Source organism: Dipodomys merriami, unplaced genomic scaffold (assembly GCF_024711535.1).
Source record: "Dipodomys merriami isolate MVZ:Mamm:240054 unplaced genomic scaffold, mDipMer1.0.p SCAF_15, whole genome shotgun sequence".
Classification (NCBI taxonomy): Eukaryota; Metazoa; Chordata; class Mammalia; order Rodentia; family Heteromyidae; genus Dipodomys; species Dipodomys merriami.
Window position 1 is genome coordinate 1,841,663 of NW_027202826.1, and position 18,043 is coordinate 1,859,705.

General features: G+C 56.9%; 1 protein-coding gene across 3 annotated transcripts in view; it reads left to right on the forward strand.

Annotated features, from left to right (window-relative positions):
- Positions 1-3,052: 3,052 nt before the first annotated feature.
- Pcdh10 (protocadherin 10) overlaps positions 3,053-18,043 on the forward strand; it is a 50,890-nt gene continuing 35,899 nt past the window's right edge. For all 3 annotated transcript variants that reach the window (XM_070022093.1, XM_070022095.1, XM_070022094.1), the window contains exons 1-4: positions 3,053-5,762; positions 7,138-7,196; positions 7,676-7,782; positions 15,199-15,504. In XM_070022093.1, coding sequence (XP_069878194.1) covers positions 3,090-5,762; positions 7,138-7,196; positions 7,676-7,782; positions 15,199-15,504 — 3,145 coding nt within the window. In that variant the 5' untranslated portion in view covers positions 3,053-3,089. The remainder of the gene's footprint in view (positions 5,763-7,137; positions 7,197-7,675; positions 7,783-15,198; positions 15,505-18,043) is intronic.

Consider the following 18,043-nt stretch of genomic DNA (forward strand, 5'->3'; position numbering starts at 1 on the left):
TCATACCATGTGTGCATGTGTGTATACGTGTGTGCACACGTGTGCTGTGTGTGCATTGTGTAGTGTGTTGTGAGCATGTGTGTTTGCATGAACATGTCATGTGCCTGTGTATATGGATACATGTGTACCTTGTGTATGTGCATGTGTGGTGTGCATGTATATGTGTGTATGTGCTCGTGATATGTCTGTGTGCACGTGTGTGCTCCATGTGCATTGAGTGCAGCATACTCGGTATCTCTTGCGTGCGCATGTGTACATGTGTGTGCGTGCACACCTGCACACGTGTGCTGCGCTGTGTATCAGGGGCACGGGCCCCGCGTGCGCCTACAGGGTCACCCGGTGGTCCCGTGGGAGTCCTGCGTGGAGGCCTCGGGCAGAGCAATGGGGGGGGCGGCGCTGCCTGTCCGCGCAGGGCCTACCGCAGGCTGTCATCAACCACTCTGGCTGTCCCCGAGGGCGCCTTGCCGGCTTGAGGCCTCTGCCCAGAAACCGCACATACCCTCCCCGCTCCGGAGCCCCCGCCGCAGGCGGCCCAGGCCGCCGGTTGCAGTGCGCCGGCGCGGCCGCGCGGGGGCACGCGCACCCCGCGATGGCGGAGACCTGGCGTCCCCGCCACCTCGGCATAAAGGGAGAGCCGCAGCGCGGGGCCGCGGCGGGGCGCCCGGGCCTGCGGTCCCCGCCCTGCGCGGGAGCGGGAGGCTCCCCGCGGCAGCCGGCGCCCCGGGTCCGCTCTGGATGCGGGCACGTGTGCACGCGCGCACCGACCGCCCCCGGGGTGGTGACACGCACCCGTGCCCGCCCGCGACCGCGCACAACGCACGCACCGCTGCACGCCTGCGTGTGTGCGCCGCGAGCGCGCGTGCACTCACACCCGAGCTCCCAGCCCGCGCGCGAGGCGCCGGTGTGGACCCCAGCGCTGAGTCAGCGGGGCCGCGGCCCCGCCACCCCCGGATCCACAGGTCCGCCCCGAGCCCCGCGCCCTGCGCCCAGCACAGGGCCGGAGCGGGGCGGAGTCCCGAGCGGGGCTGCGGGGCACGCGGGGGCGCGCATGCCCCCCGGAACGCTGGCCAGGTTGGGCTCGGCCGGGGCTCAGCAGAGCCGCGTCCCGCGCGCCCAGCCCCGCGAGAGGGCGATCTGCATCCACGCGCGCCCGCACCCCACGGGAGCGCGCACGCGCACACATGCAGGCACACATGCATGCACACGCGCGTGCGTGCACCCGCATACGCGCACATGCACACATACACGCACACACTTGCGCATGCACACAGGAGCGCAGGGGCGCGCACACAGCCTCCTGGGGATGAGGCCCGGGCCGGCACCGCTGCCCGCAGCTGCCCCTCTCTCGCCCAGGCCCGGCGGGCGAGCCCCGGCGTGTCACGCGCGCACGGGCGCCTGCGCCCGGACACCGGCTCGCGCGTGCACGGCGTCCGCCCGGGCCGGCGATCGGCGGCTCCGGGGCGGGTTCCCGTCCACGGACCAGGCTCGGGTGCCGGGTCGCGCGGAGGAGCTCGGATCAAAGCCGCCGCAGCTCCCGAGCACGGCGTGGCCGGGTGAGCTCGTGGCCGGCGGGCGGTGGGGTTCGCCCGCAAACGTCCCGGTTTCTGAGGCTGCACCCCCTCCTGTCCACGTCTGCCCCCCAAGAGTTCGTTTTTCGGGCGCGCGCCTGCGGGTGCGTGCGTGCGGAGGGACGGCGCGTGTGGGGCGCACACAGCGGCCCGCGGGACCCGCTGCCCCCGGCTGCGCCCCGATTCCAGGCGCCGCCCCCCCCCCCCGCAGACCCGGCCTCCGCGGCACCGCCTGGCGCCGCCGAGGGCCCCCCGCTGTCCCCGCTGATCCCGCGGCGCGGTCCTCGGCGGGGTGAGCGGGGCCGCGGGCGGGCCGATCGCCGGTCCTGGGCGACGCCGCCAGGCAGGGCCAGTACCTGGGAGGAACCCAGTCCCAGGGTGGGAAACCCCGGGTCCGTGGGGAGGGCGCGCCCGGTGTGTGCGCCGCCGGTGCTGACGCCAGCGGGGAAACCTCCGCTCCCCAGCGGCTCCCTGCGGCTGGGGAGCGGGAACTTTCCGCGGCGGAGTCCCCGGCCTGCGCCTGGGGACGGACCGCGATCCTCGGGCTCTCCGCCCTCCCCGTCACCCGGGGGGCGGGCGGCCCGCGCGCCGGCCCCGCCCCACCCCGCCCCGCCCCGCCCGGCCGCGGGTGACGCGCGCGAGCGGCGGCCGGAACGGCCAACCGGCGGCGGCGCGGGGGGCGGCGCTCGGCGCGCATTGGTTGGCAGGACGGGGCCGCTGCGCAAAAACAGCGGAGCGGAGCGCTCGGAGCTCAGACACCGCCGGCCGCGATCCGGCTGCGGGCGGGCAGCGGGCGGCGAGGGGCGGGCGCGGGCGCCGGGGCGGCCTCGGGACACCGGACGCTCTCCACGCTCGCCGCGAGGCCGGGGACGCCGCGGGGCAGCCGGCCCTGCAACGCCGGGAGCAAGAGCGGAGCCCGGGATGCCCCGGGGGGCGCGGGGCGCGCGCGCGCCGGCGCCCGGAGCGCGGAGGAGGATGAAAGTTTGATGCGGCAGAGCCGGCCCGGGGTTCCGGCCCGGTTCGCTCCCGGTTTCCCAGCCTCCCGCCGGTGCCCGCCGTTGGCCTTGGGCGGCATGGTCGGCGGTGGCAGCCTCGTCTCCGTCTCCGCCGCCGCCTCGTCGTCGTCGTCCTCCTCTTCTTCTTCTTCTTCCTCCTCCTCCTCGGCCCCGACCTCCCCCCGGCCGCGGCTCGGCCAGTCGGGGAGCGCGCACAGCCCCCGAGAGCGCGTCCGCGGGGAGCCGGGACCGAGCGCGGGGCCCAGGACGATGCGGGCGCCGCGGTTCCGCTGAGCGCCCGGGGAGGGCGGGAGGCTCGGCGAGGCGCTGCGGCGGGCGGCGCGGGCTCGCGGCGGCGGCGGCAGCGGCAGCGGCGGCGGCGGCGGCGGCGGCGGGGATCGCCCGCTCCGGGGCCCGGCGCGCCGCGGCGCCCGCCCGCAGCAGCCCTAGCTCCCGCGCGCGGCGGGGCGCTCGCCGCCGTCCCTGCCCTCCCCCGGCGGCGGCGCTGCTCGGCCCGGCCTCGGAGATGCTCCTGCGCGTCCTGCTCGCCCTGGCGTGGATGGCGGACGCGGCGGCGGCCCAGCTCCACTACACCGTGCAGGAGGAGCAGGAGCATGGCGCGTTCGTGGGCAACATCGCCGAGGACCTGGGCCTGGACGTCACCAAACTTTCGGCCCGCCGCTTCCAAACGGTGCCCAACTCGCGGAGCCCGTACCTGGACGTGAACCTGGAGACGGGCGTGCTGTTCGTGAACGAGAAAATCGACCGCGAGCAGATCTGCCGCCAGAGCCCGGCGTGCGTGCTGCACCTGGAGGTCTTCCTGGAGAACCCGCTCGAGCTGTTCCGCGTGGAGATCGAGGTGCTGGACATCAACGACAACCCGCCCGCCTTCCCCGAGCCCGACCTCACGCTGGAGATCTCGGAGAGCGCCACGCCGGGCACGCGCTTCCCGCTGGAGAGCGCCTTCGACCCGGACGTGGGCACCAACGCGCTGAGCGACTACCAGATCACGCCCAACAGCTTCTTCTCGCTGGACGTGCAGACGCAGGGCGACGGCGGCCGCTTCGCCGAGCTGGTGCTGGAGAAGCCGCTGGACCGCGAGCAGCAGGCGGTGCATCGCTACGTGCTGACCGCGGTGGACGGGGGCGGCGGCGGCGGGGACGGGGGCGGCGGCGGCGGCGGGGCCGGCGGGGACGGCGCGGGCACGGGCGAAGGCGGGGACGGCCCCGGCCTCCAGTCGCCGCCGCCGCAGCCGCAGCGCACCGGCACGGCCCTGCTCACCATCCGCGTGCTCGACTCCAACGATAACGTGCCCGCCTTCGACCAGCCCGTGTACACCGTGTCGCTGCCCGAGAACTCGCCGCCCGGCACGCTGGTGCTGCAGCTGAACGCCAGCGACCCCGACGAGGGCGCCAACGGCGAGGTGGTGTACGCCTTCAGCAGCCACGCGTCGGCCCGCGCGCGCGAGCTCTTCGGGCTGTCGCCGCGCACCGGGCGGCTGGAGGTGAGCGGGGAGCTGGACTACGAGGAGAGCCCGCTGCAGCAGGTGTACGTGCAGGCCAAGGACCTGGGCCCCAACGCCGTGCCCGCGCACTGCAAGGTGCTGGTGCGCGTGCTGGACGCCAACGACAACGCGCCCGAGATCAGCTTCAGCACGGTGAAGGAGGCGGTGAGCGAGGGCGCGGCGCCGGGCACCGTGGTGGCCCTGTTCAGCGTGGCCGACCGCGACGCGGACGAGAACGGGCGCGTGCGCTGCGAGCTGCTGGGCGACGCGCCCTTCCTGCTCAAGCCGTCCTTCCAGAACTACTACACGCTGGTGACGGCCGCGCCGCTCGACCGCGAGGCGGGCGACGCCTACACGCTCACCGTGGTGGCGCGCGACGGCGGCGCGCCCGCGCTGGCCACCAGCCGCTCCATCCGCGTGCGCGTGGCCGACGTGAACGACAACGCGCCGCGCTTCAGCCAGCCGCTCTACGACGTGCACGTGACGGAGAACAACGTGCCCGGCGCCTACATCTACGCCGTGAGCGCCACGGACCGCGACGAGGGCGCCAACGCGCGCCTGGCCTACGCCATCCTGGAGAGCCAGATCCAGGGCATGAGCGTGGCCACCTACGTGTCGGTGAACGCCGAGAACGGCTACCTGTACGCGCTGCGCTCCTTCGACTACGAGCAGCTCAAGGCCTTCAGCTTCCAGGTGGAGGCGCGCGACGCGGGCAGCCCGCAGGCGCTGGCGGGCAACGCCACGGTGCGCATCCTGGTGGTGGACCAGAACGACAACGCGCCCGCCATCGTGGCGCCGCTGCCGGGCCGCAACGGGACGCCGGCGCGCGAGGCGCTGCCGCGCGCCGCCGAGCCGGGCTACCTGGTGACGCGCGTGGCCGCGGTGGACGCGGACGACGGCGACAACGCGCGCCTCACCTACAGCCTGCTGCGGGGCAACGAGCTCAACCTGTTCCGCCTGGACTGGCGCACGGGGGAGCTGCGCACGGCGCGCCGCGTGCCGGCCCAGCGCGACCCGCAGCGGCCCTTCGAGCTGGTGGTGGAGGTGCGCGACCACGGGCAGCCGCCGCTGTCGTCCACCGCCGCGCTCGAGGTGCGGCTGGTGGACGTGGCGCCCGACGTGGCGGGCGGCGCGGGCGGCGGGGAGGCGCCGCGGCCGGGGCGCGCGGGCGGCGGCGGCGGCGCGGGGGCCGCGGGGGGCGCGGACGGCGCGCTGGACCTCACGCTCATCCTCATCATCGCGCTGGGCTCCGTGTCCTTCGTCTTCCTGCTGGCCATGATCGTGCTGGCCGTGCGCTGCCGCAAGGACAAGAAGCTCAGCGTGCGCTCCTGCCTGGCCGCCGACGGCGGCGCCGCCTGCTGCGCCTGCTGCGGCCGCCAGGCCCGGGCGCGCACCAAGAAGCTGAGCAAGGCGGACATCATGCTGGTGCCCAGCGCCGCCGCCTCCGCGCCGGGCCACGCGCCGCCCGCGCCCGCCGACGAGCCCGGGGCCTTCGGCGCCCACCCGCACGCGCAGAACTACTGCTACCAGGTCTGCCTGACCCCCGAGTCCGCCAAGACCGACCTCCTGTTCCTCAAGCCCTGCAGCCCCGCGCGCGCCGCCGACGCCGAGCGCGGGCCCTGCGGCGCCCTGGTGGCCGGCTACGCCGACCCGCAGCCCGACCTACTGGCCAACGGCGGCCTGCTGTCCACCGAGGTAAGGCGGCCGCGCCCGGCCCGCGGCGCCCGGCCCTAGCGCGGGGCCTGGGTACGCGTGTGCGTGTGTGCGCGCGCGTGTGTGTGTGCGTGTGCGCGCGCACGGGGCGGGGGCGGTCACCTCCTCCCGCCCGGGTGCTCCCCTCCCTCCCTCTCCCCGCCGCTTTGCCACCCCGGGGCCGCCGGCGCCCATCCTCCTCCCCGGCCAAGTCCCCGCCTCCTCGGGGGAGGCTGGAGGGAGGGAAGGAGGGACGGAGGGCGGCGGAGGGGAGGGAGGAGGGAGACGGAGGGGGCGGGCCGACGGACCTGAGGTCTTCTCCCCTGGCCTCCATCCCAGGTCCGGGTGAAGTTGCTTCTCCTCCGTTGCCGTGGTTACCCAGCTCCCAAGGCCGGGCGTCCCGGAGCCCTAGGGGGCTGGAGGCGGCCCAGAGGGCCGGCGGGGAGGCAGGCCTCGGGAGCCGGGCTGAGCCTCCGACCCCCTTTTCTCTAACCCGTGATTGCAAGCGCGGCTGGCTGTGCCCAGCACAGCCGTTCTCCAGGCCCTGGAGGCCCCCAGCCCACAAGGCCTGCATTTGAATGAAGCCCTCCTGGCAGCAGCCCTCCCCCTCCCCACCCCAGCGGAGCCCAGAGCCTGGTCACCAGGCACAGGCCCTGCCACCAGCTCCCCATAGCCTGCTGCCCTCTGGGCCTTCTCCCCCAGGGACCTGGGCTTGCTTATCAAGCCCATGTTTTCCTTCCTCTTAAGAAGGAGGAGAAGCAGAGCTGGGAGGTGGGCTGGGGATGGAGAGGAAGGGTTTGTGTGGGTCAAGCCAAGTTTGAACCAGGAAAGTTGGGGCTGGGGAGAGGGGAAGGTGGGTTTGAGGCAGGCCTGGCAGCGTTAGGCTGGGTCCAAGTCTCACATGTTACTCGCTGATTTCCCCAATATTTGTACAGCTCATTTGTATCAGAAGCACCCTGGGAAAATAAACATCAAAATACTTCCTTGAAACAGCCAACCCTTTTGCTTATTGAGCGTGCTGCTTTTCTTGGGTTAACCAGAATGCACTTGAACACGCCTTGTGTCACTGAGAGGAGAGAATGCTGGGCTGACTCTGTTTCAGACAGGAGTCTATGAATCTCAGCTACGAGGGCTTTTACATTCTCCCTTTAAAACGTGCACAAAGACATTTGTTTTGACCGTCTTCGCAACTGCCTGGAAAAAACAATATGGGCTATACGTGTCTCCACCATCCCGCCCGCCCCCCCACACCCCCAGCAGGGCCCTAGGCTGAGGTCCTGGGGAAGTGCCCACAATACCCCACACCGCTGGGACTGATCTAGTTCCTCTCTCCACAGGCACACCGTGAGCATCTTGACTTATTTATTCTTTCTCCTAGACGAAACACCAGCGGACGGAACTCAGCTATCTAGTCGACAGACCACGCCGGGTTAACAGGTATGCACCCTCCCTTCCCTCCTGGCTCAGTGAGTGGACAGTGTGCAGGTATGCTTCTCCATGCTAAAAGATAAGGTGCATGAAAAATCTTGAGTTAGGGAAGAGAAAATGCACCACAGAGTATTTTAAAATAAGGCCAGGCATAAATGCGGAGGCCACGAAGCTCCAGGACAGTCAGTTGGAAACAGAATGTTTTTTCCCTGTGCAGATGGCAGCGTGTCTGCCGGCTGCAGTCCCTCGGTCGCTTCGGATCGTTCTTGTAACGGTTCCCACCTCAGCTCTGTGTCTGCTTTGTGTGCAAGATGGAGTCAGTGCATCATCCTCAGTCTGAGGAGCTGGGTTGAAAGTGGCTGTCAGTGATGGCCTTCGCAGGACCGCTCTCCTGGCAGGCCGTCCTCTGCAGCGCTTCTCTGCGGCCATGTGGTGGCAGAAGAATGTCTCCACGGTTTCTTCTAACAGTGGTCTTCTCCTCCCTGCAGTTCTGCCTTCCAGGAAGCAGACATTGTGAGCTCTAAGGACAGTGGCCACGGGGACAGCGAGCAGGGGGACAGTGACCACGACGCCACCAACCGCGGCCAGTCAGCCGGTGAGTGGTGGCCACGTCGCGCCCACGCGGGCTTTCCAGTTCTGAACGGGGATGGCTGGGAAAGGTCCGGTTCCAGGCTGCTCTCTGCATCCTAAAGGCTGGAGGTTCTAGAGCTGGCATCCACCTAGACTGTCAGAGAAGAGGGGAAAGGGGGACCCGTCCTTCACAGAGCTGCGAGGGGCATCTTGCTTTTGGGATGATGATGGGGGAAGTGACCTTGTCCACAGGTAGTCTTGGCCTGCTCACCTGGTCGGGTCTCCTGCCTTCACCTACCTTAGGGAGTTCCTGTTAGGCTTATTTATCAATGAGGCACAGGGGGCCAATGAGGTTGAGTGACCTGCGCAAGGTCACAGGGAGATAAATAGATGGCCGGAGACCAGAACTCCGATGAGATGCTTTCCAGAGCAGTGCGCTTTGTGCATTGAGCGTGACGTGAGAGGGCCTGGTGGTTGACGTTACGGACAGGGCTTCGGCCCTAGGCCGTCAGGACTGCTGGCCTCATAAACCTTTCATGTAATAGGCGTTTTTGAACAGCGCTAGATCTCTCCATATTTCCCTTGGGGCTGTTGATGCGTCAGTAGCTGTTGATCTCGTATGTCTGTGTGATGGGAGCTGCAGTGTGCCACACAATTTCTGTTTAGTTTTCATTTAATTTTTCTTCTCTAAGCTCGGTCTTCGCTCGTATAAGTTCTTTTATAAAAGGCAACTTAGAAGAAATCGAACACTTTCCTGAAGTAAGAGCGATTCCACGCGCCTGGGTCCCCCTGGGCTTGGTTGCGTGTCGTCTGTGAGGGGTTGGGCTTTGGCTCCTAGCTTCTGAGTTTGTGGGCGTGGGGCGCACGCGGAAGTGCCAAGGCAGCACCTGTGTGTGGGCTCACTCCGTCCGGGCTGTGCTCTGCTCACCCGAGAGTGGAGTTGATTGTCACAGGAGATGGGCTCCGACTCGCAGGCCACACAGCCCTCCTCACGGTGCCGGGGGGGGGGGGGGGTCTGAGGGGTCGGTCGTGGGGAAGGGCAGTGCCCACCCCGCGGTGGTGGCCTGGCAGGTGGAATCCACCTTCCTCTCGCCCTCTCCTCCCGCCCCCCCCCGGGAGGGGCGGGGGTGCTGCACCATGGCTCCCTGAGCCTCGGGAAGCCAGCCGGGCAGGAGACAGGGAGCCAAGCTGAAGGCTCCCTTTATACCGCCCCAAGTCATTAATATGCAGACCTAATGAGACTTGAGAGCTGCCAAGAGTGCCCGGAGGTCCCTGGCCTAGTGCGTCTCCGCGCCCACTGAACAGAGAGCGTCTATTCAGAGCCCGACAACAAACCGCGCCGAGCCAGCGCGTTACACCGCGGCACAAAGCCCCTTTCATTTTTTTTTGCCCTATTTGCGGTAGATGATTTATTGTTCTCTTTTAAAAACTGTACGTTGAGAATGGATGGCGTCGATTCTTTTTCAGTCTCCAATGTAACTGTCAGTCTTTTAAAAAGTTTTCAGTCGGAATGTTTGATATAAAGGGAGCTTATCTCAGACATGTTTCTTTAGGCGCATTTAGTTCTTGCCTGCTGCCTTTGAATTTTTTTTTTCCTGTAGCACTATAGTCTCAATAAACATTTCAATTAGTTTAGTCCCCGAGACATAATGAGCCATAATAAACTGCCCGAGGAGAGGGGGCGGATGCGTGGAGGAGCGTGGAGGAGAGGAGGAGAGGAGGAGGTGTTCTCACCCCTCCGCCTCCCACGGCTATCTCACTTCCCAGGCTCCACGCGGCCATTTTGACGACGTTGCTCTCAAGGTAGTTGAGATGCCAGTGCACGTTAATGTGCTCTGCTAAGCTGTGGAAAAGGCACGGCAGTTTATTTTTCTATTCAAATGTTTCTCCTTTTTTCTTTCCCTCTGTCTTCAGTTCTTGGACACAGGAAGGCACTGCAGAAGGACCAGAGCCTTTCTTTATTTCAGTCACTACAGGGAGACATGTGGTGCCCTGCCCACGGTCACTGGTGTGGGGTACGGTGTAGCTCTCACCCGGAGGGGTGGTGGCGTTTTTGTGTGGCAAACTGTCCTCAGGTCTAATACCCTTAATTCCATGGTCAGGACCATTGCCAGTGTTGCCTTATTTAAGTTCAAGTCCTAAATGCAGAGAATTAAAATGCATTTATTTGGGAACTTTTCGTAGTACTTTGAGATGTGTGTTATAAACTTCATAACAAGTAGCTATGATATTTCGAGGTCGATGAACTTGCTTCAATAAATCTGTTGTGCTGCTCAGTAACATCAGGTACTAATGACTCTCTGAAGTTTCAAAATTAGGCAAGAGGGTGCATACAATAATGCATTATTCATTCATTCGTAGGCATCTCAAGGTTAGCGCAGAAGACCAAATAAGCAAATCCCACTTTCCACCGCAGGCAGGAGAGTTAAATTATCAGTGAAACTGGTATTAGAGAGCCGGTTCGGAAGGACCTCTTCTGGTATGTTAACTCTTCCCACCTTACACAGCGTGGCTTGGCCTTGTGCCTGTCTCAGGTTCCCAACATTGGCTCCACAGTCCCGCTCTCCCATGTCAGCTTTGCTGTGTGATCATCTGCTCGGTGCTCCCTGCACTGGTTCCTTTAGGAAGAGTCCTGGTTTTGCGCTGCTCCTCTCCCCCTCCCCTTTCTACCTAGCCATGCCCCTTGCGGACCCCAGTCTTGTTCAAGCCGGCTCTGGACATGGAGGCAGCTGCCCGGGATGTCCAGGAGCCTTTCCGTGTCCCCGTGAGCCTGGTCCGATTCGGGCCTGGGCCGTCCCCCTGCTCCAGGGAGCCCTTGCCCAGGTGTAGGAGGCCCACATTAGAGTTCGTTTTGAATCTATTTTTTCTTAAGATCGTGATCCTTTAAAACGTGTTGAAAAGGGGTCATCGTAGCAGGGGGCTGACTGGCCTCGGTCCCGCTGGAAACAGCCAGAACAGCCAGCTCCTCCGGGGCAGGGAGCTCATCTCCCAGGGGTGCTGGCTGCTGAATTCTGAGGAGATGTGTCTCCTGCGTGGTTCAAACTCGGCTGAGAGTTTAGAACCCCGTGCCTTGAGTGTGATCAGCCGCATTACTCGGCACTCAGGGTCACCCTGGGACGACACACGCAGACATCCTTGCTCCTGCTCAGCATTGCGGCTGGAAAGTTAGCTTTCTAATAAAATTAACGTGGACCCGTTGTTCACAAAACCCTTCCTCTGGTTTCTGTTGAGTCTCCCAGCTACGGTTTGATCATGTGAGGAGACTTAGAATCAGAGCAGATACGTAAGAGAAAAATGGAGAAAACCATAAAGTTTTATAGATGATAGGTAATGATAAGATTTGGATGGATTTTAAGTTTTTGATTAAAATCTGGCCCTAGGAGACGTTTCCTAGATATAATCAGTATTGTTTAGTTTTCCATGTTCAGAATTTACAAGCAAGGCAAGAAAGTGTCTCAATAACTGGAGTGCCGTTTCCTATAAAACTGGCACTTGGTATTTTCCTGGAGGCTTGTAACACGAGAAAGAAATATGCACATGATTTGTATTATCAATATCATCAGGACATCAGGAGCCAACACACGTTGAGTACAGTTCTAGTATTGTTCAGATCACAATTTGTTTTCAGTAGAACTCCCCACTTCTCACTATAAGGGACAAGTCATAAAATATGTGTTTTAAAATTTGTCTGACTGAACCGTTGTAGCCAGACCGCCCATCACATCAGCTGTCAGCAATATAGATTATTTCTGAGAACTGTAAAAAGAGACAAGTAACTGAAGCAGGAGATTTCAGATACATGTGGGGATGTTTCTTAGATTGTACCAAAACTTCCAAAGAAGGTTTGGCCTACATTTTTTGACTCTTGAAAAAAATGCACAGTTTCAGTACTAAGGGAATTGGGGGACAAATCTAGTTAACTCAATGTTCAGCATTGTGTGGGAACCACAAATGAATTTTTAAGAGCAATGTCAGTGTTACGAGTGTTTACATTTCAAGGTAAAGCAACATGCTGTATACTGTGGTCCTTTTACACAACTGAAGTTAAACATGCCTCTATTTGGTAATTACAGGGATAGTGTATTGAAGGGGAGTAAAGACAAAAGAATTGTGCTCTTTATTCATAAACCATCTTGTTGAATGGCAACTCCTTCCTACAACTACTTAAAGATCATAAACATATTTAAAAAAGGAAGAACGGCATCATGGGATAGCTCCCCAGAGTCAGGGTGGGCAAACACTATGATCTGGCCCTCAGAGTGTCTGTCTGAATGACCAATGGAAAAAAAATCACCCAGCTCATTTCTTGTTACTTATTTGAAGCTTATTGATTGATATGTTTTTCATTTTCATATCTACGTCTGATTTTTCCTCATGCAAGCAGATCTACTAGTTGGATCGATAAAACTTCTCAAATAGCAGGCATGATTCCACAGGCCTCACTTTCATTCTAGTTATAAGAAGCTGCGTGTGTTTTCACTAAGGGAATTCTATTGTGAAGAATTAATCCATGAACTAATCAAATGCATTTCGTGGATGTCATTTCCCTTCCATCACAAGACATTGTCTTTCAGCAAAAATCCTCATATGCACAAATACTTGTTTTACATGTGTGACATGCACTCTTTGTACAGAATCTCAGGTCATGCAAGCTTTTCTGCATGACCTAAGGAAATTTTCACTCATTTCTAGCAATTAATTGAGAGAGACAGAATTTTAAAAAAGCACATACTTGAAAGAAAAAAAATACAACTGAATGGAAACTCCACATACAGGAGCATAAAATGTAAGGAACCTTCTGATACCTGGTAAAGCAGAACCTTATTAGTAGTTTAATACAGCTTTCTGTTGGAGACTGTAGTATTCAGAATTAGAAGAGAACGTGGGCAGAGGAAGCGTGTGCTAAAGGCTTTGTGTGGTTTTATTTGGTATGTGATATTCATCTGTCCTGGGAAGAAAACTTGTATTAATTGCAAATTGTGCACTGCCTTCTCAAGACTCAAAAGGATTGTCTTAAGTAACACCAGGTCTTCAAGTGTCTTATCTTATGTTTATTTTGTAAGTAAAGAAATTGCTAATAATAATTTTGCCCACTCTTCAAGTACTGAATAGCTTCTTCTATAAAGAAATAATAGCAAAGCCCTTAGCTGGGTGCTAGTAGCTCACCCAGGAGGCTGAGACTGATGATCATAGTTGGAAGCTAACCTTGGCAGAAAAGTCCATCAGACTCCTATCTTCAATAAGCCAGCAAAAAAGTGAGAAGTGGAGGTGTGGCTCAAGTGATAGAGCACCAATATAGAGTGAAAAGGCTAAGGGACAGTGCCCAGGCCTGAGTTCAAGCTTCAGCACCAGTACAACAGCAAAAGTTTATAGCTCATGTATAGTTTATTCTATCAAAGTAAAATACACAGGTCTCTACCTGTGTCGGAGACATTGTCATTGCCTTTTACTTCTCTCTCTCTCCCTCTCTCTCTCCCTCCCCCCCCCTTTCCTTTCCCCTTTCTCCTTTTTGCAGAGATAGGATTAAGGCCTGAGCTTCATTCTTGGTGTCTTTCAAAACATTGATACATGCCATGCTGCTCTTAGATTCCTTAATCCCAGCTTCAGCTCACGTTTCTGCTCTTCAACAGTTCACTGCTTAGCAATTTATTTCTAGGCTTGGGCATGACAATTATCAATGGAATATTATAATCAAAGTCAGACTCAGCATTGTACATAGTTTAACTTAAAATTAAAGAAAAGTTATTACATAATGAGCTAGACAGACAAGGGGCTTGGTGCCACTTTTTGAGAAATAATTTATGTAATTGGTTGTTTATAAATCAAAATCTCTTATCATAAACATAGAAATCACATAAGTTTGAAAATTATTTTGTGAATACATTAACACATACAAATATGTATAAATCAATGCATCATGAAATATTGTTGGGAGTTTAGAAGATAGTTTCCTTTGAGAGCTCTTACTGTTCATGGTATTTATAGAAGTAACAATCAAGTAGGTTTGCTAGATATATACAGTTTTTCTTGATTTTGCATTTCATGGCTTATCTGTATAGGTCAGTGATTTTAATTCAATATTAGTTTAAAGCCTGTTGAATAAATAAGTTACTACATTTTGAAGTACAGTGAGATGCCATTTTTGTGTTCTGTGTAGTGCTACATATCAAAATGAATATCAGATACCTGGGCAGCAGTAGCTCATGCCTGTAGGAAGGATGAGATCTGAGGATCGGAGTTTGAAGCCAGCCCAGGAAAGTCTGAGATGCTCATCCCTAATAAAGTACTCAGAAAATAAACAGAAATGCTGCTGTGGCTCCAGCGGTAGAGTGCTAGCCTTGAGCACAAAGAAGCTCAGGGACAGCGCCCCAGCCCTGACTTCAAGCCCCAGGACCAGCAAAAAAAATAAAATAATAATAAAAATAAACAGTGTTGTGCAGTACTAAAAAATTTGAATTCTTTGCTTAAGAAATGGGAAGAGCTTTTGTAATCATTATCAGATGACACAGGACATGTCTGTTTGTCCAGCCACACAATGAAAAGTGAGGCTGTCATTTGAAGTCTTGGTACTGTGGAGTCGGAGAGCAGGCCGTGCTGGCCGGGAGGGCTAACTGTTTACAGTGCAGAATGAGAAATAAGCTGTTTGTCAATATTATCTGCTCCTGCTTCAGATTGCTTTTGGTTACCTTGATGTTTCTAATTAGGCCATTTGTTCTGGCATTGTCTAAGGTGCTAAACAATAAATGACTTGTAATAATAGGCACCTCCAGAGAGCCAGTAAGAACTACTGTTAGAAAGCCAGCTTGCTGGGGGCTGAGAAACCACACGCACAGCTGACCAGCCAGTGTGCCGTTCTTCTTAACGCCTCCCAGTCAACGTGTTAGCCATCTTGCTGATGGATCGCAGGTCCCCCTTCAGCTCTAGCTTCTGTGAGAGTCTAGAAATATCAGACATGCCATCGCGAGCACTTGGCATAGTTCTTCCACTTTGATGTCTAAGAACAGAAGCACCAGATGACGTTGGGAAGTGTGGGTCATGAGGCCTTTACACGGGATTTTTGCTTTTTTTTTTTTTTTTTTGCTATGAACCTCACAAAAGACTTTTAGAGAATATCAGTTCATCCTGCAGATATCCTGGACATCAGTTTCAGGCCCATGTACTGCAAATAAGTAAATAAACGAGTAAATAAATAAACACCCACCTCCCTCACACACACATATGTGCATATGTAGTCGGAGCCAGCCTTTTCCCTCTGTACCTGGGTGGTTTAGAACCCGGGTCGGCCCGGCAGCTCTGCGGGTGTTTAGCTGGTGAAGAGGATGAAGTAGAGCAGTGGGCTCGGCTCCCGGGGGCTCGAGGCAGGAGCACCTCCTGAGGGCGGCAGGCCCTCCGGCCCAGACCGCAGCGTGTCACAGCGTGTGTCCTTGTGCTCTCCGTGCAGGCATGGACCTCTTCTCCAACTGCACGGAGGAGTGCAAGGCCCTGGGCCACTCCGACCGGTGCTGGATGCCGTCCTTCGTCCCCTCGGACGGACGCCAGGCCGCGGACTACCGCAGCAACCTGCACGTCCCGGGCATGGACTCTGTGCCCGACACCGAGGTGTTCGAAGCTCCGGAAGCCCAGCCTGGGGCCGAGCGGTCTTTCTCCACCTTCGGCAAGGAGAAAGCCCTGCACAGCACCCTGGAGAGGAAGGAGCTGGACGGACTGCTGTCCAATACACGAGCGCCTTACAAACCACCTTATCTGAGTAAGTGTGAGCCCCGCAGTCCTGGCTGTCAGCGTGGTCGCCGTGCTGGGGGCGGGGGGCGGGGGGGGGGAGATACTAGGTGGGTTGTAGACACGGGATGGGATAAGGTACCTTTGGGTGCAGGCAGCGCTCGAGATTGGGCGGGCCAGTAGGAAAGCCCTTTCCTGCATGATTAGGGCCTCCTGGTGGACAGTGTAAAAGACCAACACCTCTCCACACGTGCCACACATGTCCCGAGGGTGTGGCACCCCTGCTTAGCATCGCCATGCGTTTCCAAGGGCTGATTTCAGACAAGAGACCCTGCATCCCCAGAGATCTCATTTGCCTGACAGACACTATCTAGCATTCTGGCCTAAAGGCCGTGGTGCTCCAGAGGTGTCAGACGCTCTGGGCTGGTCCAGACAGCAGCAAGGAGCTCCCCGCCCGAGGGGTGGGTACGAGGCGCAGCAGAGTGGAGGAACGCCAGTGGAGGCCGAGCAGCTGTCTTCTTCGATTACTCGAGTCGATGTGCTCTGGCTCTGGCAGTTGTGGGACCCCGCTCTGGAGGAGGAGCATTGTAGACCACTGCTGTGGAGGGTTGGAGTACTTCCAGGGTCAGGGTAGACTCCCTTTGAAGTTCTCGGTAAAGAAATCCTCCCATCCGTTCTCTCCCACCCAAGAATCTGCTCAGTTAGCAGATGGGTATGTCAGATAACTCCACGCCCTGGTCTAACCACATAAATAACCCTTGAAGACGTCAAGGCTCCTGGCTACTGGCTCAGAGATGCCTCTTTCCTCCTTCATGATGTACTCCTTCATGTGAAAAACAAATGCCGGGCCACCAGCCGGAAGACAGGTTGCAGATGTATCATTTCTTTTGTGACTAATAGAACAGCAAGGAAAGTTTTGTCTAGACAGTCTTTAAGGAGAGAACAGGGTAGGGCGTAACTGGCGGTGAGGCGCGGTGATGAGAAGGAGGGGGTGAAGGCTTATGGGTTCCCGGCTGAGCCTCGGCCCCCAGCCCGGTGGTGGGAGTAGACAGGTGCGTCCACAGATGCTAAACCGGGCAGGCCACAGCGGCCACAGGGTATTTTATCAAAGAACCTGTTGAGCTTTGTCAAATAATTTACGCACACTATTTTCATGGCATAGTACAGCACCTTTGCACTTGAACCAAGTAATTTTGCCTTCCTGTATATTACTGATCTTGGCGCAGCGGGTTGAAGTTAGGGTTGGCAATGGGAGCACAAACCCATGACTGGGAGGTAAGCTGGGCCTTGAAGTCTTCAGATATTCACACCCACTGGGCAGCCCAGCGGCCTCAAACCAAAGCTTTGTCAGTGAGGCTAGGAACAGCGTCTTTCTCTCTTAAATTGGTGTCTGAACTTCTGTCATTTGTTATAAAAAATACCTTTCCCAAAATTTTAGTAGCTTAATGAAGTGCTATCTCACTTTTAAGATTTTGATTGTGTTGAAGGAATGCATCAGCAATAATCTGAAGGCAGAAAGTAAGAAGGTGTTGAGAGGGATTGAAACTTAACGTTTTCAAATAACAGAAGCACTTGCTTTCTGCACATTTAGTCAGGGAAATGGACTTCAAATACAATGGAGAATCAGTTGGTCTCTTACGCCCTCAGTGAGCTGCTGTTTTGATGATTATACTTCAATGTAGAACTGTAATTCTAAAAATCTTTTTACCCATGGATGAGCTTTCCTTTTTGTCGAGAGTCACGGTAACAGTAGTTGTTGATAAGACCAGGTGATCATCCTGCCTCCCTCTTAGTGAAAATTCTTCTATGTGTTGAGAACCCAGACTCGTTATGTAGAATCCTGATTTCAGGATTATGGAACCTGGCAGCACAGATGCATGGTGCTAGCAACCCAAGAACTCCTCCCTGTCATATCAGACCGGTGCAGACTCATTTGTATGCTGTCAGGACATGGTGAGAAATCTACCTTTTAATAATGGCATCTTTATTATTATTATTATTATTATTATTATTATTATTATTCATTGTCACTAGTTCACACTACTGCTTTAGATTGGTGTTAAAACATGCATGACAAATAAGCAGCAACAGACTAGTTTGTACTTAAGTTAACGGTAGCTCTTCGTACATGTTTAATTGTGTTTCATGTCACTTCATATCCATGCAATTATTGTTAGGATTACTTCTTTGACCTGATTTCATAGGAGTAATGAATTTTGTTATTTAATAGTACAAACCAGAAGCCAGCCTCTTGGACCATTTTTTCCCTCTCGTTCATACAAGTGATGTTTTTTTTTTTTTAATATTGTGTCATTTATCATCAGGAATGGAAATATTCTCATCTTCTAAATTGAAAAGCACATCCCTTATGTAATTAAAGAAGCTAAAAATTGACACCAATTACTTGCTTTTAATCAGAATGTTTAAATAATTATTGAGGTTGCTCTTCTACTTTTGCTAAACGTGCATTTAGTTTTATCATGAACATAATGTACATTTTGATGTTAGGAAAAGTAGCTGTATATTCAGCTAATTTTGCAAAACTCTAAAACAGCCTAATGAAGCTATCA